Source organism: Monodelphis domestica, chromosome 2, assembly GCF_027887165.1.
Source record: "Monodelphis domestica isolate mMonDom1 chromosome 2, mMonDom1.pri, whole genome shotgun sequence".
Lineage (NCBI taxonomy): Eukaryota > Metazoa > Chordata > Mammalia > Didelphimorphia > Didelphidae > Monodelphis > Monodelphis domestica.
Genome location: NC_077228.1, coordinates 197,497,024 through 197,523,950, shown reverse-complemented (window position 1 = coordinate 197,523,950; position 26,927 = coordinate 197,497,024). Strand labels below are relative to the sequence as shown.

At 35.2% G+C, this 26,927-nt stretch overlaps 1 protein-coding gene across 1 annotated transcript in view; it reads right to left on the bottom strand.

The window, feature by feature from the left end:
- MED1 (mediator complex subunit 1) overlaps window positions 1–26,927 on the bottom strand; it is a 39,362-nt gene that overhangs the window by 6,858 nt on the left and 5,577 nt on the right. Inside the window, exons 2-16 of the mRNA XM_001366443.4 lie at window positions 23,215–23,321; window positions 21,548–21,626; window positions 20,200–20,254; window positions 19,751–19,883; window positions 19,016–19,044; window positions 16,288–16,359; window positions 13,583–13,657; window positions 13,048–13,121; window positions 12,581–12,670; window positions 6,483–6,597; window positions 5,378–5,502; window positions 5,065–5,183; window positions 4,153–4,354; window positions 947–1,042; window positions 726–831 (exon numbers count right to left, since the gene is read on the bottom strand). Of these exons, the coding sequence (XP_001366480.1) occupies window positions 726–831; window positions 947–1,042; window positions 4,153–4,354; window positions 5,065–5,183; window positions 5,378–5,502; window positions 6,483–6,597; window positions 12,581–12,670; window positions 13,048–13,121; window positions 13,583–13,657; window positions 16,288–16,359; window positions 19,016–19,044; window positions 19,751–19,883; window positions 20,200–20,254; window positions 21,548–21,626; window positions 23,215–23,321 (1,477 nt within the window). The remainder of the gene's footprint in view (window positions 1–725; window positions 832–946; window positions 1,043–4,152; window positions 4,355–5,064; window positions 5,184–5,377; window positions 5,503–6,482; window positions 6,598–12,580; window positions 12,671–13,047; window positions 13,122–13,582; window positions 13,658–16,287; window positions 16,360–19,015; window positions 19,045–19,750; window positions 19,884–20,199; window positions 20,255–21,547; window positions 21,627–23,214; window positions 23,322–26,927) is intronic.

Below are 26,927 nucleotides of genomic sequence, written 5' to 3'. Positions count from 1 at the left end.
AAAGCTATGGCAAAATTTTTCCATTGAAAAGTGCCACATGGAAGCTAAATTTAAGAAATGACTAATTTTACTAATAAAATTGGAGCAAAACCATCGAGGACATGAAGTTCTAAAACCTGTGGCTTATACCTATATAATGCTACATCAAAGCATTTAAAATATACTACTGCTAGCATCAAATTTTGCTCATTTTAAAATAACCACAAAAAAACTTAGGGGGATTTTTTTTTAAAACTTAAAACACTTATGTTGGAAAATAGTTTACATTAGAAAGACTAATAAACTACAAACCAAAGCTTCTGATTTAGGCAAAGGCAGCTCAGCTAAAATACACTCTACCAAGCTGCTACTTGCCAGTTATACTTATTTCACAGAACAGTAATGCTTTAAGAAATCTTTTCCACTGGATATAGACAATAAGGTACACCTACATGGAGGCCAGCATATTTCTTTTAGCATAGGTTATTTTAAGAAGAAACATCCTGCTCCCTCCGCAAAATGCACTAAACTTACCTAATTCCAAATCAGATCTCTACCTTTGTTAACACTAACAAATTTAAACTGTCACTTTTCAAAGAGAAAGCACAAATAGATGAATTCAAAACAGGAAATGATTGCTTTCCTCACACATTTCACATAAGTTCCAATACATATTTAAAGCTTCAATAAGGCCAACAAGATTACAACAATTTCCAGAACCAGTTTTGCAAAGAGGACAACTTTACCTCTGAACAACTTTGGCAATGAAGTCATCTGTGCAGATGAGAGCATCAGACAGTCCTTTGTAGAGTTTACAACTCACATGGGTTGAATCCTGCACATCCATTACCACTGAAAAATAAAAGAAAATACATTTGGAAAAGATTTTACTTTTGACATTAGTAAAATATGTTTCTTCAATCTCTATAAACACTTCCCCCGATATTGGACACACAACACAACTCACCACACACCAAGGAGTCATTCACAGGATGCTGAAAGGACACGCTGAAACAAGTATCAGAAAGAGGACAAACCTCAAACTGAAGGATCCCAGGAGAATCTGAAAGGAGAGAAGCCCATTAAGCAGTCTGAAAAAAACACAAGGCTTAACACAAACTGTAGACAATGAATTCAGAGGGAAAGATTTTCCTTCTCAATGGAGACCCAATCTTTGAGTTTTACATACAGAGCTTGTCATATAATAACTGAAGTTATTAGCACACAGAAAAGAAACAGACCTCAGGCTAGCTGCAATTAGATCTGGTCTATTTCCCAAAAAAATATAGATCAAAATGTACATCTTTCCAATATAAAAACACAGTCCTCTTAAGACTGAAAAATGTTAGCAGTTGTAAATAATCTGGGCTAGAAGTGAGCAATGAAAACAAAAGCTGCTGAAGAAGTTTTTCATTCCATTTGGTGGGAGTTTAGATCCAGATTTGTTGCCCAGAAACACTGCATTTCTAAAAGAGTATGCAACTGTCAGCAGGCCAGCCCATGACTTAGTAAGCGAGAATGTTAAGCCAAAAGGGGTATAGCCTTGACTGTTTGCCTCTGAACCTTACAATACATACACATACATTCCACTTGATATAACCCCAACCAAGCTTTTCAGAGTTAGAAAGCATCTTGGATGAAGAACACATTTCTTTACAAAATTAGCTCTGTAATGATCCTCGGTATATATGATTATCAAGTGGAATCAGGGATCTCTTGGATTTCCCAAAAAGCTACATTCAAGAACATTAAACAGGCCAGTCAAATCTATATAGGAGATTCTCTAGAACAACTTTACTCAGGAACAGCTTTGTGGACAATAGAAAGAACCAAGAAAGCCTTGGCTTGAATTCTCCTTCTAAAATATAGACTAAATTCACAAATTCTAATTGAGTTATTGAAGCTCTCTAAGCTCCCATTTCCCAGTCAACAAAATGGAAATTTTATTTGTACCAACTACCCGAAGGAAGTGTTGGAAAGTACCTGATAAACCTTAACACTCTAAAACTGAATGAGCTATGTATGCACTTGAATTTAATTCTTGTTCCTCTGAATGCAAGCCTTAAAATTTTTATCCCCTCCACTCTTCTGTACCTCCGCTCACTGAATCAAACCTCCCTCAGACATAGAAAGTAGAAGAGACATACAGAAAGGGGAGAGAAGGCAAAGGCATGGAAAAACCAGCCAGAAATCATGCTATGTCCTCTACTGGCCCCTCATCCACTTCCTGTAAAAGATCTGTCCAGAAAAAGACTTATACAAAAATATTCATAGCTGCGCTCTTTGTGGTGGCCAAAAACTGGAAAACGAGGGGATGCCCATCAATTGGGGAATGACTGAGCAAATTGTGGTATATGTTGGTGATGGAATACTATTGTGCTCAAAGGAATAATAAAGTGGAGGAGTTCCATGGAGACTGGAACAACCTCCAGGAAGTGATGCAGAGCGAAAGGAATAGAACCAAGAAAACATTGTACACAGAGACTAATACACTGTGGTATAATCAAACGTAATGGACTTCTCCATTAGTGGCGGTGTAATGTCCCTGAACAATTTGCAGGGATCTAGGAGAAAAAAACACTATTCATAAGCAAAGGATAAACTATGGGAATGGAAACACCGAGGAAAAGCAACTGCCTGAATACAGCGGTTGAGGGGACATGGCAGAGGAGAGACTCTAAATGAACACTCTAATGCAAATATTATCAACATAGCAATGGGTTCAAATCAAGAAAACATGTAATGCCCAGTGGATTTATGTGTCAGCTATGGGGGGTGGGGGTGGGGGGGAGGAAAAGAAAATGATCTATGTCTTTAATGAATAATGCTTGGAAATGATCAAATAAAATATATTTTAAAAAAAAAAGATCTGTCCAGGGGAGAGGGAAGAGAAGGAAGAGGAAAATGTGGATCACAACATGTCAAAAAATGATAATTTAAAAATTATTTTAAAATGTAATCTAGAAAAAAAGGAAAAAGAAAACAGTTGTCCAACCCCAAACTCAACAACAACAAAAAATGTACTGGACTCAGCCAAGTGCTCAGCCCTTATCTAGGGGCTATAAAATCATGTTAACGAGGCCACATCTAGAAGGCAGGTTTAGGATCAATGGATGGGAGGCATAGTTCTAAGTAGCACCTCCTGAGTTAAAGGTATAATAACCAACAGGATAGGAGTCTGGAGCTGGAAAAGTCTATTTTACATATGAGGAATTGAGGCTCAGAGAAATTAAGTGACTTGCCCAAGTTCCCACAGATAGTATCTGTCTCACTTGGGATCTACTAGGTCTTGTTGACTCCAAATCTAATACTCAAAATGATATGACCAACATCCGATGGAACAGAATAAAATCAGTACATACTTTGTCCCCCATGATTTTGATCATTATTCATCCTGCCTGTTACAGTGCCAGGAGTTCTGGCACATCACCAATTCTACCATTCTCATCACAGAGAGCAGCAGCACACATACTATATGCTGGAGTGAAAGAAAAAGCATTTACCAAGGGCTTACTAATGCCAGGCATAAGGCAAACTGCTAGGCACACAAACATCAAAGAGACACAATTCTAAAGAGGCTTATGTTCTAACACATAGTAAACAAGTATAGTGGAGGGGAAAAAGATAAGGGATATGTTGGAGAAGGTGACAGAAGTGGCAGAGATGGTGCCTGGATCCAGGAGACAATGCACTGACAAGCCCCTTTCCTGAAGCAATTGTCATGTTCACTCCAGGACCGTTTCCAAAATGGGGCAAGGAGAGCATGGAAAGAAAGATAAGTTGGGGTAAAGCACAGTCAGGGATCCAGATCCTAGGGATTAACTGGATTCTAGCCAATCAGGGAAGCATGACCTCAGCAGAGAAAGTGTTAACCTTGAAGTCAGACATTTCCACTTCTTACAACACTTACTAATTGCGTGACCCTGGGCAAAGTCATCCCAGTCATCTGAGCCCTTCAGTTATCTCATCTATAAAATTGAGATAATGATCTCAAGAGTACCATCTCACTCCCTCACAGGATCACTGTAAGGCTCAGAGAAGGGAATCTATGTAAAGTACACTGCAAACCTTGAAGCCTTACAGAAATGTCACCTATGCTGTTAAAGCAGAAACTCCTTCATAAAAAGTCTTCCAGACCCTGCCAGTAAACACATGAGAAGAAAGAGACAACACCTTCTTTCAGAATTGTTCTCTTGACACAGCTTCCGATAAGGGTGTTGTAGGCCACTTGGTGTCTGATTAAGTTGAGGATAAGAGGGACACGACCAGGATGCTGAAAAGTGACTTTATCGATGAGGGTTCCCTGGAGACTTCGACCGTCTGGGAGAGGGGCATCCTTGTTGAGGAAATAGCAGTGCTGCTGGCCTGGAAGGGCCTAGGCAACAAAACCAAAACAATCAAATGCAGTGAGCAAGTACCATGAAAGAGTATTCCCAAAATCTGGTCAATAAAAGCAACAACTGAATTTAAGAATTATAAATCTCCACAAGTTCACTAACTAGTTAAGATGACAAATTCCAATTTTGCTAAATGGACCAAGAAAAGTCTTCCTTGTCTTCAGGAAAGAATGAAATTAAACAAAGATATACAAATGAGAGTTCATATTAATTTACGAGGGAAGCAAAAAGAAATTCTCTTTCACTGGTAATTCACTCAGTATCTAAACCTCTAAATCTCAAAATACAAATTTCACTTTATGCTTTACCCTCTTTTAATCATATGACAATTTGTGTTACTCAAGGACCTTTCCAAGTTCCCTGCTAACTTGAAATGATAAAAAAAAAAGAACTCAACATCCACTTGTAAGATCAAAAAAATAAAAATACCATAAGAAGTTTTCATCTGAGGACATTTAAACAATGGCATTCATGTAAGCTTTTGAAAATATCAATAGTGATTTCATTCCATGGCTTAACAAATTATTTCCAATAGTTTAACCCAATGTTTTGGGGTCAATCACTATAAAAAGAGATTTGGTTCAATAGTCCCAAAGAATATTGTATCTATTCTCAATAATGTTGTCATAGAGATGAAAACGATATATGACCCTGGCCCTAGATAATTCTCCCTGAAACAGTTACTTACTGCATAAAAGCGCATATTGTGGTTCAAAGGTACTGGATCTGGATCCTTTGATAGTTCAAACTGAGTGATCAATTCATATAGAGGCACATAATGTGGTTGGGTATCAAACAATGGAATTCCTGGGCAAAGAAAAAAATAAAATAATAACCAGTCTGTGCAATAAAATTCTCTCTCCTCAAGATTCTCATTCATTTATTCAACAACTATTTTACATGCTGTTAGCGCTAAACATCTCATACAATACAGATTTGGATTTGAAGAATTTTCCCTTTCATTTTATGGAGAATATAGGACCCCCATACTTAAAACACACCTGTACAACTCTGCAGTTTCTGGACAAATGCTCTTGATACTGGGATTGGCCGGGGAAACTTTAAGAAGAAACAGGCGGGTAGGTCAACACTGTTGGCACTAGTGATAGAGGAGAAGGAAGGAGTCCTAAAAAAAAGATAAGTTCTAAGTTGACTTCAAAAACTTAAAAGCAAGATCAAAATATGTACACAAATCTACACTTAAACAAAATGTCTTTCAGGTTCATTGTTGCAATTACATTACTCCAATCCTCATGTTACATATAAGAAAACTAAAGCAGACTTCTTCAGAGTTTGTCAAAGGTTAATGAATGGTAGAACCATGATCAGTACCTAAGGTTGCCTGACTCCCAGTCCTGTTCTTATTTCCTCTTTAATACACTTTGAAACATTGGTTGGAAATCTTTTGAGTATATAGTTGTTACTCCAACATGCTCCCAAATCAGGATCACAGAGTAAGGCTTAAGTAAGTCACTTAAGCTCCCTGGGTATCAATCTTCCCATCTATAGAATGAGGGATTAGACAGCCTCTAAGGTTTCTGTCATATCTAAGATCTATAATTGTAATACTCAGGAGGTTAATATGAAGTATATACTGTGTGTCCAAGGAAGAGCAATAACAATTGTTAAGACAAGGAGAAAAGGCACAATTATCTATACCCAACTTATTCTTTAAAAAGTTCCACAATTGTGGGAAGCTAATTAGCACAGTGGATAGAGCACCACCAGGCTTGGAATTGGGAGGACCTATGTTCAAATGTGGCCTCAGATACTTCCTAGCTATGTCACCCTCGGTAAATAACTTAATTCCAAATGCCTAGCCCTTGCTGTTCTTCTGTCTTAGAAATGATACTAAGACAAAAGATAAGGGTTTTTAAAAAAAGAATTAGAAGGAATTCCACAGTTTAATTTCAGAGATAAATATCTATATCATGGATAAAAGGGAATGAATGGAAATACTATATGGCTATTTAAAGACTAAACTCCATCAATTTAAAGATAGTAAACTAGAGAACTGGCAAAAATAACATCTTTCTTAACATTTGTTTCCCACTTGCTAGAAGTTGGATCAACTGCCTTGCTAATTCAGAAATGACTTTTCCTTACCATTTATTGTCAATAGGATGTGATCCCATAATTAATGGTGCAATTGGGAGCTTGTACATAGCAGATGGAGTTCCCTCAATTGTGACTGATGCATTCATACCCAAAGTCCGAGGAACTAAAAAGTAGAAGGAGAAAATACAAGATCTCACATCCTTAGAATTCCATATAGATAAAAGAGATGATAAACCAAGACAAGTTAGTATACACAACTGCCAACTTTATTTTCCTTATGCATAGTTTTGGTTATGTCATTTATCTGCTCAAAATCTCTCAATGGTTTCCTACTGCCTATCATATAAAATTCAACAATCAAGGCCATTCACAGTTCAAAGATAGCCTCCTCTTAATATTCTCTTTGTCTTCTACCTGTCAGCCAAACTGGACTACCTACCTCTGCTGCCCTTCAGCCACCTCATTAAGACTTACACCCTGAGTCACAGAACTGCCTAGGTAGAAAGAGTTCTGATACAAAGAATTTTTCAGGTTAATGAGAATTACAGATCTTCTATAGACTCACATATTTCTAAATTTTAAATCTGTATCTCCCCAAACACTTATAGGTGCCAGAATTTAATTAATATTATATGGGAGTTAATTTTTTTAATAAAGAGTATTATTCTATATAACTTGTTTTATCTGCTTCATAGGCTTGCTACAAAGAAAGTAATTTATGAAAGTAACTTCCAATTATTGTCCTGTCTATTATTAATATCATCTACAGAACTTGGCCATTAGTAGTAACTTTTTCAGCTGACATACCAAAAGCCATTTTTCTAATCAACTACAACCTTCAGTGAGAAAAACCAGATAGGAAATAATGCAATCCAAGGAAAAAATATCTATCTAAAATTTATGTAAGCCATAACATTCAAGATTTAATATAAAATCTAAGGAAATAATAATTACAGATAGCTATAGATTCTTATTTTCAAGAATTCCTGTCTAAGAACGGATTTACTGTAGCAGTAAATCTAGCAGCAAAGAAAACAATACAGTCACTCCTTGCTATACTGTGGTTCACTTATCATAGCTTCACTATATCACAGGTTTTTAAAAAATATATATCTGGGGGGGAGCTGGGTGGCTCACTGGATTGAGAGTCAGACCCAGAGATGGGAGGTCCTGGGTTCAAATCTGACCTCAGACACATCTGGCCTCAGACACTGCCTAGCTGGGTGAACCTGGGCAAGTCACTTAATCCCCATTGCCTAGTCCTTACCACTCTTCTGCCTTGAAACCAATACCCAGTATTGATTCTAAGTAAGGGATTTAAAAAAAAAATATATATATATATATATATATATGTATATTTACTTATTTATTTATATTATATATATAAAATTCTGTATCACAGAGTTACACTTATTGTGGTACACTACTGGCTGATGGAATGAAAGGCAACCACCACAGTGCTGTATCCTGGCTGCTGATTGGCTTAGTGACTGTAAGTTAATAAGAGTGTGGAAAAGGTTTATAGGAGAGTGGGAAGGGTTTACAAAGGGTTTACATACAAAGCCTTACAACATAAATAATAAAATAAATATAACACCACTATTTAGTGGATTTTCACCTATTGTGAGGGTCTCCGGAATGAGAGGGATTACTGTATTCCAACATGACTTGAAAATATTTTTTGGAAATCTGTAGAAAACTTTTACTCTAAAAGTTGTTATTAGAAATAATAAAAGGGAATCTGGGGAGTCTATAATAAATTTATACAGGAGAAAGTGAGAACTAGGAGAATAATTTATACAATGACAACTACTCTTTGACTTGCTATGACTCCACAAGACTGATAATAAATAATACTTCCCGCATTTCTTAGGAGAGGTGATGGACTAGAGGGGCAGAATGAGACATATTTTTAGATAATAAATGTGAGGATCTTTTTGCTTAACTATTCTATAATTCTGATGGTTTGGTTTTAGGGGGAGGGGGAGTTGAGATTGAGGAGTTATATGGGAGAAGAAATAATGACAGTGATAACAAAACAAATCAATATCAACAAAACATTTTAAAAATAAATAAGAGGCTTCCAGGTCACATAATCAAAAAGATGGACTAGACATTTTCTCTAATTCTCACTTCTTAAATATCTCTAAAATAGGAACTATATGCAAAAAAGCAATTTCATTTGTCTCCATAATCTGAGACACCAAGAATCCTAATGAGGTAACAATTTAATGAACCAAAAGCAGAGAAGGTTAATTGCCTCAGTACTTCCTCCTCTTCCATTCATCATACAACAGCAGGATTGCTCAAGGACTTTTGACAGAACTCAGCTCTAGCTCATCTCCCTTGTACCAGGTATAGAAAACCTAAAGGCAGAAGATTAGTCAGGCTAGGCCAGCAGTAAGGCAGCACTGTTCTGAGACAGAGCAAGACTCCAACAGATGTTTCCAGCTGGTATCAGCTATGTCCACATAGAAATCACTTGACACAGAAAATGAGGCCTGTGAAATATGAATTATTAAGTATGAAAGGAGGCTAAAATGGCTTTGGGAATCTAGTCTCTAAGGAAACCATCATCAAAGGTGATGGAGACAGACAGTGAACAATAAGAAAATATAAGATAGAAAAAAAGGCTGAAATTGCTAAAAATCTTAAGAGGAGAATCCTGTACTGGCTAAAAAATAGAAGGGTAGAACAATGGAATAAAGATGAGGTAAATGACCACAGCAATCTGTTTGATAAACCCAGAGATCCCAGTTTTGGGGATAAGAATTCACTATTTGACAAAAACTGCTGGGAAAATTAGGAAACGATTTGGGAAAACTTATGTATAGATCAGTATCTCACACCCTATACCAAAAAAGGTCAAAATGGATATATAATTTCTATATAAAGGATGATATTATAAATAAATTAGAACATAGAATAGTTTTACCTGTCAGATTTGTGGAGAAGGGAAGAATTTATGACCAAACAAGAAAAAGAACATTACAAGATATAAAATGAATAATTTTATTATATTAAATTTAAGTCTTTGTACAAGGGAGAGCCAGGTGGCTCTCAGTGTACTGAGCCTAGAGATGGGAGGACCTGGGTTCAAATTTGAATTCAGATACTACCTAGCTGCATGGGCAAGTCACTTAACCCCCATTACCTAGCCCTTACCACTCTTCTGCCTTGAAACGAATACTCAGTATTAATTGTAAAACTTAAAAAGTTTTTGAACAAATAAAACCAATGAAACCAAGATTACAAGGCAAATAACAAACCGGGGGAAAGAATTATAACAAATTTCTATGATAAAGGCCTGATTTCTCAAATATATAAAGAACTAAATCAAATTTCTAAGAATACAAGTCATTCCCCAATTGACAAATGATCAAAAGATACAAATAAGCAGTTTTAAGATGAAGAAATAAAAGCCGTCAATAATCATATAAAAAATGTTCTAAATCCATCTTGATTAGAGAAATGCAAATTAAAACAACTCTGAGGTACCACCTCACACTTATCAGTCTGGACAAAATGACAGAATAGGAAAATGACAAATGCTGGAGGGGATGTGGCAAAATGGGGATACTAATGCGTTGCTGGTAGAGTTGTAAACTGATCCAACTATTCTGGAGGGCAATTTGAAATTATGTCCAAAGGGCTACAAAATAATGCATACTTTTTGATCTAGTAATATGGAGATCAAAATTAAGGGAAAGGGACCTACTTATATAAAAATATTTAAAGCTGATCTTTTTGTGGTGGCAAAAAATTAGAAATTAAGGGGATGTCTATCAATTGGGGAATGGCTGAACAAATCGTGGCATATGATGGTGATGGAATACTATGATGTAAGGAATGATGAACAAGATGATTATAGAAAGAGCTGGAAAGACCTACATGAACTGATGCAGAGTTAAATGAGCAGAACCAGGAAAACACCATATACAATAACAGCAATATTGTGGAATGATCAACTGTGATAGACAGCTATTTATCAGCAATACAAAGATCCTGGAGAATTCTGAGGGACTTATGACAAAGAATGCTATCTACCTACAGAGAAAGAATTGTTGGAGTCAAAATGTAGATGAAAGTAGATGACTTTTCAATTGTTTATTTGGATTTATGTTTGGGAATTTGGGTTTTGTGATGTTATTCACTTATAAAAATGAACAATATGAAAAGGTTTTGTATGATAATACATGTATAATGCTGACTGAATCACCTGCCAGCACCAAGGAGGGGGAAGGGAAGGGACGGCAATCAGTTCAATCATATAACTTAGGAAAACTTGTGAGGAAATTTGTTATAACATGTAATTGGTAAAAAAAAATTAAAAATAAAAATAAATAAAATAAAATAAAAATCTTAGGAGGAAAATAGTTCAATTAAAGACCTGGTATTCTTAATTAGTGGTTTTTAGTCCTGACTCTTCATGACCCCTTTTGGGGTTTTCTTGGCAAAGATCCTAGAGTGGTTTGCCATTACCGTCTCCAGTTCTTCTGACAGATTAGGAATCTGAGGCAAACAGGGTTTAAGGGTCACATAGCTGCTAAATGTCTGAGGCCACATTTGAACTCAGGTCTTACCGATTTCAGGCCCAGAACTCTATCCACTGAATCACCTAGATGCCAAAAAACCTTGAGCATAAGAAAATTAAAGTAACAGATAAAATAAGGGAATATGGCCTTCATATCAACTAAAAACTATAGACTTCCATGAAAAAATCTTGTAAGGCAATGGAAAATGAATCAAGAATCTGCTGATTCAGCAGAAGACCCAGTGGATTTGTCCAAGATAGTATGCAACCAGTGCAGGATTTTCCTTACTGGATTAAAAGAGAAGTGAAAGCAGAGTTTATGTCCTACTCAGCATAAATAACTGACATAACTGAAGAACTTGACTCTACTATGTCAAGTCTCACCAAATAATAACTAATGGTTAACATTTATATAGTACTTACTATGTAACAGGCACTGTGCTAAATGCTTTGCAATTATTATCCCAATTTTCACAACTCTGGAAAATAAGTACTATTACTATACTTATTTTACACATGAGAAAACAAATAAGACTAAAATAAGTGGCTTGCCCATGGGCACTGGCTGAATTTGAACTCATCTTCCTGACCAAAGGCCCAGCATTCTATCCACTCTATCCTAGCTGTTCCAAAAGGAAATAAGAGAATAACTGATTGGGAATGCAAATAAACCAAAGTAAAAGAAAAATGGAAGAAGCAAAAAGGAAAATTCTTATAAGAAAACATGATTTCCACACAAGCAAAACATATTAATCTCAAAGGCAGGATGCATAAAGACAACTTGGGAGACCATCTCCCAAGAGAATATGTCAAAAATACAAGAAATAATACAAAGAAAAGTACTCAGAATTTCTGAGCACAGAAAACAAAGAGCCATTTACAAGAATCCACAAACAACCGGAAAAATTGTGGTATTGTGAACTCTACAAAGTAAATGAGAGGGGCAGCAGAAGGCTCAGTGGGATAGAAAGCCAGGACTGGAGATAGAGGAGTTACTGGGCTCAAATATGGCCTTGGGCACTTCCTAGCTGTGTGAACATGAACAAGTCAATTAACCCCAATTGTCCACCCTTTGTCACTCTTCTCAGGTAGAACTGCTTATAACAGAGAAGGTAAGGGTTTTTTAAAATAAAATAGACAAGAACAAAAAAAGTCAGAAAGGGTCACAGACAGAAAGCATGGTGTAACTGAGTTAATTTTAATATGAATTAACTGACAAGCTGTAGGTAAGAGATTTAAGATTCCATATACAGTATTTGTCTATTTTTAGTGTATGTAAGTAATCACATTTGCTGATGTTGACTACCATACGTGCATAATAAAAATTAAAAGCAAATAAAAACCACACATCACTTCTATAGCTTTTCAACTGAATAACATACAAAAATCTCAATTCCTTATTCCTACATAAGTGCTTTAAGAGGAAACATAATATATCTGATGGAGTATTGGCCTTGGAATAAAGAAAATTTGAATTTAAAACCTGTTGCTGACACCAAGGTATATGAACATGTGAAAATCACGTCTACAAGACTTACTTTCCTGATTTATAAAAGGAAGTTGTAAATCTATGGTAACTTTTATCTATAAATCTTATAAAAGCAAGACTTACCATTATTTTCATGCAAAAGGATTGGGGTTGCTGTCTTATCTTCCAATAGATCATAGGGAGATGCATAGTACTTCAAATTCATTAAGTGACCTATGGAAATTAAATTAGTCTAAATGTAAGCAGAGTTGCAATTCAAGTATATCATTTATAAAATGATTAAATCATTCATATCCCTGCAAAAAAAATCCAAGAAAAAATAGTTTAACATACAAAAAATTCACTCTCCAAAGTAATTAATAATATTTTATGAATTGTTTTATGAATATCTCTATATGTCATGCTTTCCTTAATGCTACAAAAGAAACCACTCTTGGGTTTCTAGTCAAGACCAGAAAGTCAAGATAAATGGACACTGAATCAAAAATCAGGAACTTTCTCCTACTGCATATTTTGATAACAAACTTGAGATAGTGACTAGTCACTTAAAGATATCCATTTTTCAAAATAAGCAAAATATAATGACATACCTCCACTTCTTGGGGTTAGATATCCAACACTGCCATGAAGTATCTTGTCCAGGGGACTAGCATTGGTAGCTTTCCTGTAAGATGAAAAAGTCTAGGATTTACTGTAAATGAATATTGGTTTCCCTTATCCAAATTGTACTTTAAGGGTACCCTCCCTTCAATATTCAATCTGTCCTGAACCCAATTCACTACCTAGTCAAGGTCATTATTTATTTTAACATACAATGTTAATAAGAATCTACATGTGGTCAATATAAGAATTAGAGCCTATAGTAGTATTTCTCTAAATGAAGGAGGCTATCTTTGGCAGGGCAAGATACCAAAGCGACTGAGAGCTATGGAATACTAAATGACTAGTAGGTGAGTGAAATACCTAAGAAATATAAATGCAAGAAAAGCTAGGTGTGTGAAATGTGGTGGTACTATGTGATACAGAGTGCTCACTTTGGTAGTATAAATACCGGGTAGCCTGGTGATAAGAGGATAATAAAATTTGAGAACTACTGCCTCACATATAAAACGTGATTTTGCTTACCAGTACATAAGTGCCATTTTGGATAGATCTTGTTCTAGGGATTGGAGGGCCAAGTACATTTTAGTCTTTAGTTTGCTAGAGAGAATTGGAAAAAAAAAACGTCAAAATAATAGTTGGCATGAAATTGTGACCATCAATTTGAAATAATTCAAAGTCTGTCCTCTCTGACTCAGAGCACCCACTACTAGGCATCTATCTACCCAGGAAAGTCAATAAGAAAAAGACATGTAATAAATAATTTTGAATACATCAAAAAGTTTTTGTACAAACAAAACCAATATAACTGAAAGCAGAAGGGAAGCAACAATTTGGGAAACAATCTTCATAAAAAACTCTGATAAAGGTCTAAGTACTCAAATTGACAATGAGCTAAATCAATTGTACATAAAATCAAGCCATTCTCCAATTGATAAATGGGCAAGGGACATGAACAGGCAATTTTCAGCCAAAGAAATCAAAACTATTAATAAGCACATGAAAAAGTGCTCTACACCTCTTATAATCAGAGAGATGCAAATCAAAACAACTCTGAGGTATCACCTCACACCTAGCAGATTGGCTAACATGACAGCTATGGAAAGTAATGAATGCTGGAGGGGGATGTGGCAAAGTAGGGACATTAATTAATTGCTGGTGGAGTTGTGAATTGATCCAACCATTCTGGAGGGCAATCTGGAACTATGCCCAAAGGGCGATAAAAGACTGTCTGCCCTTTGATCCAGCCATAGCACTGCTGGGTTTGTACCCCAAAGAGATAATAAGGAAAAAGACTTGTATAAGAATATTCATAGCTGCGCTCTTTGTGGTGGCAAAAAATTGGAAAATGAGGGGATGCCTTTCAATTGGGGAATGGCTGAACAAATTGTGGTATCTGTTGGTGATGGATTACTATTGTGCTAAAAGGAATAATAAAGTAGAGGAATTCCATGGAGACTGGAACGACCTCCAAGAAGTGATACAGAGCGAAAGGAGCAGAACCAGGAAAACATTATACACAGAGACTGATACACTGTGGTACAATCGAAGGTGATGGACTTCTCCACTAGTGTCAATACAATGTCCCTGAACAATCTGCAGGGATCTAAAAAACACTATCCACAAGCAGAGGATAAACTGTGGGAGTAAAAACACCAAGGAAAAGCAACTGCTTGACTACAGGGGTTGAGGGGAGATGACAGAGGAGAGACTCTAAATGAACACTCTAATGCAAATACCAACAACATGGAAATGGATTCGAATCAAGAACACATCTGACACCCAGTGGAATCGTGCATCGCTATGGGAGGGGGAGGGGGGAGAGGAAAAGAAAATGATCTTTGTTTCCAATGAACAATGTTTGGAAATGACCAAATAAAATAATGTTTAATAAAAAATAAAAAAAATTTTAAAAAGACAGGTACCATACAGAGGAAAATATTTATAGTAGTACTTCATAAGTAGCAAAGAAATGAAAATAAAGTCAATATCTATCAATTAGGGAAAAACAAACTGTGGCACATGAATAAAATGGGTGTGAAAGGGAATTTTTTATTCCCTTTGTCTATTTTAAGTTAATCAATCAAGAACTTAAAATAGCCCCATTCCCTTGGCAGTGCTAGGCAAAAAAGCTATGATTGATTCTTTCCTTTCACATGGGTTATTAAAACTATAAATTGATGAATATGATGAACACAAAGAAATATAAGAAGACATCTTAAACTGACACAAGAAAAATAAAGAAGACTGAGGAAACAGGACAACAAGTAAATGAAAAGAATAATAAAAATAAAACAGAAATGGTCAGAAGGTATATTAGAATGCATCTTCCCTGCTTTCTGGAAATGAGACACCATTTGTTTCTGTTCATTAACTTTTTCTCCTTTTTTTCCTTTATTAATAAGTGATTAGTCTGGGAACAGTTGATTGAGAGCCAGGTCTAGAGACAGGGGGTCCTAAATTCAAATCTGGCCTAAAATACTTCCTAACTTTGTGACCTCAGGCAAGTCACTTAACATCCCCCCTTTCAACCCTGCCACTGCCTAGCCCTTACTGCTCTTCTGCCTTGGAAACAATACACAGTATTGATGCTAAGACAGAAGCTAAGGGTTTAAAAAATAAGTAAATAAAAATAAGTGATTAGCCTTTTGGAGGGGAAAAAAAGAAGGGACACGTTGGAAATACAAATGATATAAAAAAGATCTCAATAAAAATATTTTTAAAATAAATTATTTGTATCACTTCAAAAATACATACAGTCAGAAAGTTAAGAAAGGATAATGCATAGATTATAAGCAAATATTTCTTAAACATTTGAAAGCTATTTCAGTTGATTCACTAAAGTTGATTTTGCAAGTCCAGATTATGCCAAAGTAACAAGTTTCTCTGGTAAAACCTCAGATGGGGTAACTATTAATGAAACTGTCATACTATTTCCACAATACCTATACTCTGTTCAATATGCTAAAATGCTAATGCAACAACAAGCTAACAAACACTCTCCCCTCAGCTCTTATAATCAGCTTTACAGGCATTATGTAAGCATTAGGAGATTTTCATTAGCTCTATTTTCAAGATCTCAATATGAATAAAAATAATAAAATGGATTGATTCACAGACAATCTTGGCAAATTTCTCAGCAAAATGATGGAAAAAAGCAAATATCCATCCATTGATTGTAATGAAACTTAATATTTCTAACCAAAAAGAAAAAAAAAAATTTAACTTACTTGTCCCCTGGAAGTTTATACAGATTAACAAGGCCTTTAAGATGCTTGGAGAATTCATCAAAATTTTTCTCTCTATGAAACAGAAATGTTCAATGAAGACATAGATAAAAATTAAATTTAACTTAATTATTCATTGTAAAGAAGCTGAATCTGAAACTTTCATTTCAGTCATTTTCTTCAATCTCTTTCTCCACCAAAGTCTTGTACTATATACCTGCTGAATAACAAAGCTCAACAATTTTATACTTTTTGTCTTCCTGGCCCTGCCTCATTGTTATAGTAAAGAAACTAATAAGCAGTTAAAAAAGACAAATCAAGAGACCTTGATTAATTCACATTGTGCAGATGACACATTGGTCTGAATATAGGCCACAAGCTCCACCCCGCCCTTTACACCTTAATTTGGCTTCTATAAAACCAAACTGTACCCTTTAGTTGCACTGTGTATACCACCATAAAAACTATATTTTTTCCCTTATATAACTGTGAGACATTTGTGCCTGAATAATATACAATACTGACAGATCACTCTTTTTATGAATAAATTTTAAGCATTAAAGGAATAATGATTGAAATAACTAGATGGTATAGTGAATATAGAACACTGGACCTGCAGTCAGGAAGATATGAGTTCAAATACTGACTCAGTATTATACCTAGCTCTGTGGTAATTAATTTAACCTTTGCCTCAGTTTTTTAATCTATAAAATGGAACAGTATCTACCTACTAAAGCTGTTCTGAGGATTAAAGGAGATAAAGTACTTTGCAAATATTAAAAAGTCATATGAGTATTATTAGTTGTTGTAGTATTATTAGGATGTTAAAACTAATTCTACTAGAGCTAGAAAATACATCCATTGTCTTTCAAGTAACAAGGCAATAACACAGCTTTCAGAGTACTAAAGTTTCAAATAATAATTAAAGTTTAAAAATTATTTCACATCAAAATTTTGCCTTAATTTTAAATTTTACTGATGTCAAAATTCTTTGTTCTGAGGGATGGCTCTATAGCAGGAAGGAAGGGATGGAATCCAAAGAGTAATCTATGGCTCTGGGGATAAAGTGCCAGGCCTGGAATCAGGAAGATCTGAATTTAAATTTTGCTTCAGACTCTTACTAGTGTGACCCAGGCAAATCATTTAACCTCTGTTTTCCTTTGGAACAGGAAATGGCAAGCCATCTCAGTATCCCTGCTAAGAAAAGCCCATGGGCAGTATTGGCATGCTTTAGCATTGTCCAAGGGATCATTAAGAGGGGAATACAACTGAATACCAACAACTAAAATATAGCAATAACATCTTAGTTTTAAAGATCTTATTAATGACTTTTATTTTTCAATACCTAAATTTCCAGATATATCCCCTCCTGTTTCCCCTTCCCAGTGAGATTTTTAAACATTCAAAAAGCATTTATCAAACTCCTAGTTTGTGCTAGAGACCAAATCTAGTCCCTGCTCTTAAGAAGCTTTCATTCAAATGGGGCAGACAACACAAATGTTAAGTTTAAATATAATGTATACAAAATAATTACAAGGTAGCATTTCCTTGTAACAACAGAAAAAAACAAATAAAATCAGCCAAAACAAAATGCATATGCTAACACTATACTAAGATTCATAAAAGTAAAAATTATATAAATTTCCACTTCAGTTTCCTATTGGTATTGGAATTGTAGAAGTAGAAGTCAATAGTATGCTCCCTTTTCATAAAGGGAAAGTACTCTGGGTATAGAACAGATTATATACTCCAAGATTCATTTAATGGTGTGCTAAATTTCACTCAATTGCCTTTCTGTCTCTCTCTTTAAAATTCTTTAATACAAGAGGTGGTTCACTGGGTAGAGAAAGAAAGAAGGATATCTGAAAATAAAGGTGATATAAAAACAAAAGATTTCATCGAAAAGTTTTTTAAATCTAGAACACAGAAATAAAAAAGATTCTACCATTTCATTCATGTTAATGTCAAAGTAAGTATATTCTGATTATATTTCTACCAAGGTCTTTAAGACTCCCAGATTAAGACTTAAAATTTAATTCACTGTGTTTTAATTCATATTCCAAGATACCTTCATATAGGATTCTGAAAGTTCAAATTTTGATGTTAAATATAAAAAATTTTTAATGCATACTTCCTCTTAGAACCTCTGATGAAGCAAACCTAAGTTTGCTTTAATAGCAATGAAATGTTCATCTAAATTCCTGTAACAAAGTTGTCTTTGGTAAGTATAATGATCCAATATAAAAACATTTATTCTCCTTATAACTTGTTCTTGAGCAGTTCTGATTGCAGAAGGAGGGAAAAGTGCCATGTCTAGGATGCACTTAGACAAGCAGCTTTGCCAAAGGAGAAAAAGCTCTTGCCCTAGGCCGTATATACAGAGGTAGTAGATAAATGAACAATGGCAAAGACCAACCAAAAAAAAAAGTCTTTCAAAAAATGAAAACCTCAGAAGATTTTCCTATTGCTTGGATTTCTCTAAATGTACATCATTTAGTTACTATGCTGCAGGTATTTTTGTCTCTCTGCAGAGTTAACAAGGCTAAATTAAGCCAAGATATATAGAAAAGAAAACAACTTTGAAAGCTGATATTTTTTATCATTTTTATCATATATTTTATGAAAGCTGATAAATTTTAAGCTAAGACCCTGAAAATCTACCAAAAGTTTGATTTCCTTCAAAGACAAGAAAAACATTGTCAATCAAGAAATTTAAATATCACTTTCTCACCTCAGTTGTTGCACCAGCTCAGGACAACTCTGAAAACAGAAAGATTGTTGTTATTTTAAAACACAAATGCAACATTTTTGAACACTAAATTTCTTCCTTTTCCAAGAAAGTCTTATAATGAAAACATCCCTTTCTAATTGAAAATCTAACGGGGTTTTTTAATACAAGAAAATATATTAATTAGCTTTAAATATTAATAGTTCAGTAAATATTCTAGAATCTCTCTTTTTTCTCTTATCTCACTGGGAGTCTATACTATAGAATTATGTTATTAACAGGTTTTTTTTATCATATTTCCAATTATTCACTTTGAATGAAATTCATATTAGAATTGAATCATACTGAATTTCATGGCATAACAAGTTATACAATAGAATTAAACTATGAATACCTTCACAATACTATAGCCAAGTCAATTATTTAGTCCAGGGGTTCCCAACATAGGGTTCAAATCTTTAAATACACACAGAACATATGAGAAGCCTGTCAAAAGCCTAATTTTTCCTTATGAAAAATTAATTTTTATTTATATAAGCATGGTAGGCCCAAGTATTAATTTCACATTTCATAAGAGTAAGAGAAAAGGAGTATGGACCTAAAAAGGGTTGGAAACTCTTAATTTAGACCGTGGCTCATTAAATATCTAAGCCTAAGAATGATCGAGTTCACTTATAGTTTGTCTTTCTGTATAAGTCCAACAGTTTCAAAAACAAAACAAAACTCGGGAGCACATACCACAGGATTCTCTCCATGATGAGCTACTTTGACATCAGAAAGATGTCCTGTAGGATCTAACTGCACTTCCACATAGAACATATCTGATGTGATGTAACATTCGGTACCATTGGCACTAAGATGAGAGCCCAGTCTGATGGGAACAAAAAAAAAACAAAAAAAAATAATTATTAAAAGATAAATGAAGAACTCCTCCCCCACACCCAATAAGTCAACAATGACTTAAAATGCTTCTCTGGGGGACAGCTGGGTAGCTCAGTGGATTGAGAGCCTTACTAGAGATGGGAGGTCCTAGGTTCAACTCTGGCCTCAGACACTTCCCAGCTGTGTGACCCTGGGCAAGTCACTTGACCCCCCATTGCCTAGCCCTTACCACTCTTCTGCCTTGGAGCCAATAAGAGTTTAAAAAAAAATAAAATGCTTCTGTATATGGTTTAAAAATTACTTACGCATTCTGTCTTGCTATAGACTCCAACCGGTCAGTCATTGCTGGTAAAGATGTCACTGAAAAAGGGAGAAAAAAAATCTATCACTTTTTATCAGAGATGGAGACAACAGGTGTGGAATAGTTCATGTACTCGAAGACTCACTTGATATGTTGGCAAATTTACCAAATTTATTTTGTGTCTCTATATTTTTAATTTTTTATTCAAAAAAGTGGCTCAAAGGAAGGTTTAAAGTCAAAGCTAGTTAGCAGATCATTATGTACCTTTTGGCAGCATTATCTAGATGAGCCTTTGAAACATATATCTGTATGCCTATGTGGTTGGTAAAACTGTTTCTGAATTTCACAGTCATAGAATTAGTTACAAGATCTGCAAGAAGACTAGAATCTAACCAGGATTAAAATAAGCCCCATCTGTTGGAAGAGCTAAAGACTGAACTTCCCCATCTCAACTTTGAGTATTCTAGGATGGCAGAACAAGAGAACCTAGAGATGAACTGGTGGTATTGGACAAATTGTGTTTTAACTAAAACAAGCCAAACATTCTTTTTGGATAGTGTTAAAACAATTAGAAACAACATCAAACACACACACAGAAAGAATAACTAGTTCAGCTAAGGTAGTCTAATTGGTGGTAAGTCACAACAAAAACTGCAATTATCAGAAAGTAAACATGGTGTAATAGCTACCAAATTGAATACCTCAATTTATTTTAAATCTTTTTATCTTTTTCCAGAAAACATTCTCCATTAATAATGCTAAAATATTTTCAATTAAATTGTTCATTTTCTTACTACTAAAGTAACAAATTACTCATTATGAAGAGAGCACAAAGGTTTAATCCAAGTACCCACATTTAACTGTCAAAACTGGCCTTTTTAGATTTGTTATTAAAAATAAGGACTAAAAGGAAAGGCTTACAAAGTTCAAGAAGTTTTTCACATGATAAGTATCACTAGGTTTAGTAACAATTGAAGTAAATGCCTAGAATCAAAAATCATGTCCGTAATTTCTGCCTAAATATAATAAGCCAACCTTGATAGATGCTTTAAGATTTACAAATGCCTTACCAATGTTATTTCATTGGACCTCACAGTAAGATAGATGAGGTCAATCCAAGAATAAAAGCATTATCCCTGATTGACAAATGAGGCTAAGAGAGGTGAAAGTAACTCCTCCTAGGTCAAGACAAGCCAAAAAGTATCAGAGATAGGATTCAGACAGAAGTTTTTCCTAACTCCAAAGGGTAAAGTTCTTTTCATTAAACCACATGGTCTCTTCTAAATCATATAATATCTGAGATGGAAGGAAAAATCTAAAGAAGGCTATATGTTTCAAGGGTGCAGACATACCTTTGAGTGCCTTCTGCAAGGTCTCCAAACAGCTGACCAAATACTGGTGCCCACTGGTACTCATCACAACTCGTTTTTCCTATATAGGGGGAAAGAGAATACTGAAACAATCTTACTGGGAACCACTGAATTACAGTAGAACCTTACTATTGTGAATTTTAAAACTACTCCACCCTACTCAGACCATACTTTAGAAGATTTGATTTAGCTATTTCCTGATTGTAACAATGAAGACACTCTCTTTAACAGAATCAGGAACGTCTTGTTGTACTTCACATTACTCCACCCTACTTAGACATACTTTAGGGGAAGATAAAGTACTTATTTTTCACCTTATAGTGAAGCTAGGTGGTTGCTAAGTCTATTTTTAGACCTTAATACAAAAAGATGTTAAGTACCTATAAAGGTTAAATTAATCACAAAATGGTCAAGTAACTAACAAAAGGAGAACTTAACAAAGAAGTATAGAGTAACTAAAAAATCTAATCAAAGAAGGTGAAAATTAGAAGTATGGGAAATCCTGGAGAAAGCCTTTGATGTGACTGGTAGATGTGACTGGTAGATGTGAAAATTTATAGGAGGAGCCACGTGGGTGAAAAGGTCTATATGAGCAGCCTGGGGTTCAGTTCAGGTGTGGAACTCAGCCTGGAGGAGCTCCCTCAGACAGCTTCCTTGAGAAGAACTTCCTTTCCCTTGGGCTCAGGGAGGCCACTTTGGCCAAGGCCTTTAACTCCTGCCTGGCTCAGCCTGAGCTGGAGCAGTTTAAATTAACTCTTTTCTCTCCCTCTCTCTTCTCCTTAATTCCTTCTCTCTATATTAATTAAAACCACCATAATTTCCAGCTGACTTGGGTATTTTATTATTTGAGATTTTCCCTTGTAAACCTTAAAATTTCTTAGACTTATGAATGTTGGTGCATATAATTATTTGCAGGTTTCCTCCATTTGTTCTCTCTCTCTCTCTCTCTCTCTCTCTCTCTCTCTCTCTCTCTCTCTCTCTCTCTCTCTCTCTCTCTCTCTCTCTCTCTCTCTGTAAAAAGACTTTCCCAATGTGATAGTATCAGGAGGATTATTAGACCTCATGTCCCCAATCAAGGTATCTTTCCTCAGTACTACCCAGCCTTTTCCTTATCCCTAAATCTGTTAAAGACCTTCTCTCTGCTTAGTACCTTTCATGATCACTGCCTACTGAAAAAGTTTAAACTCTTTAGTCTTGCAATCCATACTCCAGTACCGTTTCAGCTTTCTTCCTTTCATAACACTGTCTTCTATATACTTTTATGATCCAACCAAACTGGATTCCTCATCATTCCTTATACAGATTCTCTGCTTTTCTACTTTCATACCTATACTTACTTTGTCCCATATTCCCTATAATTCCCTAATTCATTCCTCCTGTTGAATTCTTGATCATTTTTGGTAGCCCCATTCAAATGTTCTATTCTCAGAAAAGCCTTGCTGATTCTCCTAATCAGTAATGACCATTTTCTTCCTTAGAGATCACCTACTTAGATATATTTTACATATCCCTGTTTTATTTTAAATGTATATTCCTTTAGAGAAGACAGCATGACATAACAGATTAAAAGCAGGCATCAAAGCCAGGAAGCCTTAGGTAGATTCCAGTAGCATCTAAAACACTTTGCCTCAGATCTTCATCATTCTTACCGTAACTTGACGAATGAGCTTAAAGGTTTCACTCCAAGGTCTGTTTTGGTTAAATTTTGCATGGAGTCTTTCCAAAAGGGAACTCATCTTAGTCAGCTTCTCAGCCTCTGTAATATAAACAAAGAAATATCATTAGGAAATTTTATTTACAATATAACCACTTATACTTTGTTTTCTTATAAAATAATGGGAATATTTATAGTCATGTTCAAGTATTAGTGCCTCAACCAATTAAACCAATGCTAGATCATAAGCAAACCCAACTAAAATGCCCTTTGGCCAATTGCCTAACATGAAGATTAGATAGCTAAACTGCAGAACAGAACCTATAACATTTCACCTAACATCTTATTTTTATGGGACCCAATAAAATTAGTAGGTTAGGACATGACATGTTATAGGAACCTCAGTGAGATTATTTATTAAAAGTAAAATATATTTAATGATACAAAGATATACAAACTGATCAGAACTAAGGAAGCTATAGTTGAACTACACTGCTGTTCAACCAAGAGAGACTAAATAGAAGGTCATTTCTATTTCGTACTATCAAGATTTGTAAACAGTTTAGTGACTGGACATCTCCATCTTTTTTGGAACTTCTTATAACAAACTATCATATCATGAATTTGAAAATGGCCTTCATTTAGTTAGTTGGCATGTGGGCAATATGAAAAAATCATTTACAATATGCCTACTAAATGTAGAGCACTGAAAAGAGATAAGTTTAGATCAAAATACTTCCTGCCTCACAAAATGTATAATCTAGAAAAGAAAATAGAAAAACATATAATCATAAAATTATACAAATACATTCAAGAACCACAAATGTACCAGTGTGCTATATGAGAGACAAAAGGAATGATTGTTCCCAATCAGATAGAGGAATTTTAAGATATTAGGACTTGGAACCAGGAGAAGAATTTCTATAATAACCACAACATTATAAAGACTTAATAACTCTTATTTACATAATGACCAATCAAAATTCAAGAAGACTCATGATGAAACACTCTGTTTATCTCCTGATAAAGGTGATAAATTCAATATAAACTGAAACCAACCAAACATATTTTGGACCTATGGCCATTGCAAGAATTTGTTTTGTTTAACAACATGTTTGTATTGGAGAAATTTGTTTTTGTTTCATTTTTTAATTTCCCAATGGGGTTATGGGGGCAGAGCTAATGGAGGTAAGCAGGCAGAGCTAAAGTTGATGGGAGGAATAGAAAGCAGATTTTCTTTTGAAAATAAAATAAAATTTAATCTTTTAAAAAAGGATATCAGAAGAAAAGGCTTCATAGAAGAAGTGGCCTGCATGGGAGTTTAAAAGCTACTCAAGAGAACTAGAGAAGATGCCATGAACAGGAAACAGCATTAGCAAATGAGAAAATACAAGGAATGTTCAAGGGACAGTTTGACTGGAGCAAAGAATATGTGAAGAGGATGACAATAAAAAAAATGTTTGGGGGTGCCAGCTAGGTGGATCAGTGAATTAAGAACCAAGACAAGAGATAGAAGGTCCTGGCTTCCAATCTGACCTAAGATACTTCCTAGCTGTGTAACCCCTGGGGCAAGTCGCTTAACCCCCATTGCCTAGTCTTTACCATACTTTTGCCTTGGAACCAATAAACAGTATTGATTCTAATATTCTAAGGTTTTAATTCTAAGGGTTTAAAAAATAAAATAGTTTTTAAAAAATAATTTAAAAAAGAAAAAGTTTAAAAAATAGAGTGGCCACTGAGGGTTTCTGGATAGATGAACAACAGAGAATAAGAAAAAGTCAAGGAACCAGAGGTCAAGATCTAAGAGAATAAGTAGATGTGTTATCTACCTTTAGAAAGGCATCAGTGTGGTATAGTGTTAAGATAAGGGCAGCTACCAGCTACACGCTTCAGCAGATAAGAGTTCCAAGCCCTGGAGAAGGCAAGACCTGAGTTCAAATCCCACTTCAGATTGTTTGCTTCAGTTTCTTCTTCTGGAAAATGATCCAGAGAAGTAAATGGAGAACCACTCCAATATCTTTGCCAAGAAAACCCCAAATGGGGTCATAGAGTTAGACACAACTAAACGACAATAGGTCAACTGAACTCTCAGGGGTCCAAATCTTTCTGATCACAGCACAGCTTATAGACATGTGAGGCCAGTAGCAGCTCCTGGTGTGCTAAGACTAGGTCTTCTCAGAGACAAGTAGCTTGAGAATACATCCTAAAATTGGTGACAAACTCCATCTAAGACTAAATACCTGCATGAGACTGATAGTAAACAAGTAACATAAGGGAAAGTTGAAAAGATCTTTGAAGTGAGTTCAAAAGGACTTTGGTTACTGAGAATATTAAAAATATAGGGCTCAGAGCAAGAAGAAAACTAGATTTGTATCTTGAGTTCCAACACCTACTAGTTACATTTAACCCCTTACAGCCTCATTTTCCTCATCTGAAAAATGAAGATAACTACTTTAAATAGCAAATAAGAGTGGTACAATTGGGGGGGGGGGGGGGCACGGGACACTAGCTCTAGATTCAAATTCCATCTCTGATGTTTATGACCTGTGTGACTTTAGTAAAGTCACTTAACTCACTAAGCCTCAGTTTACTCAGCTGTAAACAGAGAAGGCTTTCGACATTCCTTCCAGCTCTAAATTTATGATCCTCTGGACACATCCCAAAGCACTATTGTAAATAAAATGTTCTACCAACTTCAAAGCCTTATATAAATGCAAGATTTTATTATTCAACAAATATTTATCATGTACTTACTAGGTACAAGATACTGAGGTTACAAAAACAAAATAATCACTGACTTTTATGGGTAGAGGGTAGGTGGATACAATATATAAAAAGATAAGTAAATAAAAAATGATTAAAGGAGGAAGAAAGCACTAACAACTGCGTAGATCAGACAAGAAGACTTCAAGTTAAAAGTGAGCCCTTCGTTGAGTATTGTACATTCCTATCTTGGGGGGCAGTCTGTGCAATGGCACATGGATGGAATATGGATTCTTGGGAATAGCCAGATGGCCAGGTAGATTAGAACCCAGAGAATGTGAAAGGAAGTAAAATGGAATGGTAGGTAGGAGCCAAATTGTGGTAAGCTTTAAATGCCAGGGTAACAAGTTTATATTTTATCTTAGAGGTATAGGGAACCTCTGAAGCCTTTTAAACAGAGGAATTGCATATTCAAACATGTGGCTTGGAAAGATTATCTTGGCAACTATCTAGAACAATGATTAAAGAGAGAAAAGAGCAGAAGCAGGTGGAACTTTTACAATATTTTGGGATGTTATTACAATAATCCAAATGAAAGGTAGGTGAGTCTGAATGAGAGTGGCAGAATTTTAAATGGAGATAATAGAGCAGATGTGCTGTTATATTGATAAAGCTATGTCTTGGTAACTGATTAGCTTTAGAGGCAGTACAGGAGAGGGATAGGAAAATCAAGAATGTCTATGTGGTTGTGAAACTGAGTAATGGGACAAATTTTATGCTCTCAATAGAAATGGGAATTTTTGAAAGCAGGGTGCAGGATATGGGGAGGAAGAAGGGAAGATGAGTTCTGTTTTAAACATACTAAATTTGAAATCCCCATGTTACATTCTGGTAAATATATCTAACATGTTGTTGGTAATGCAGGACTCAATTCAAAAGAGACAAACAAATACTATCTATACTTTCCTTTAAGGTATTATACAAAACAATTTTATTTTTGACATA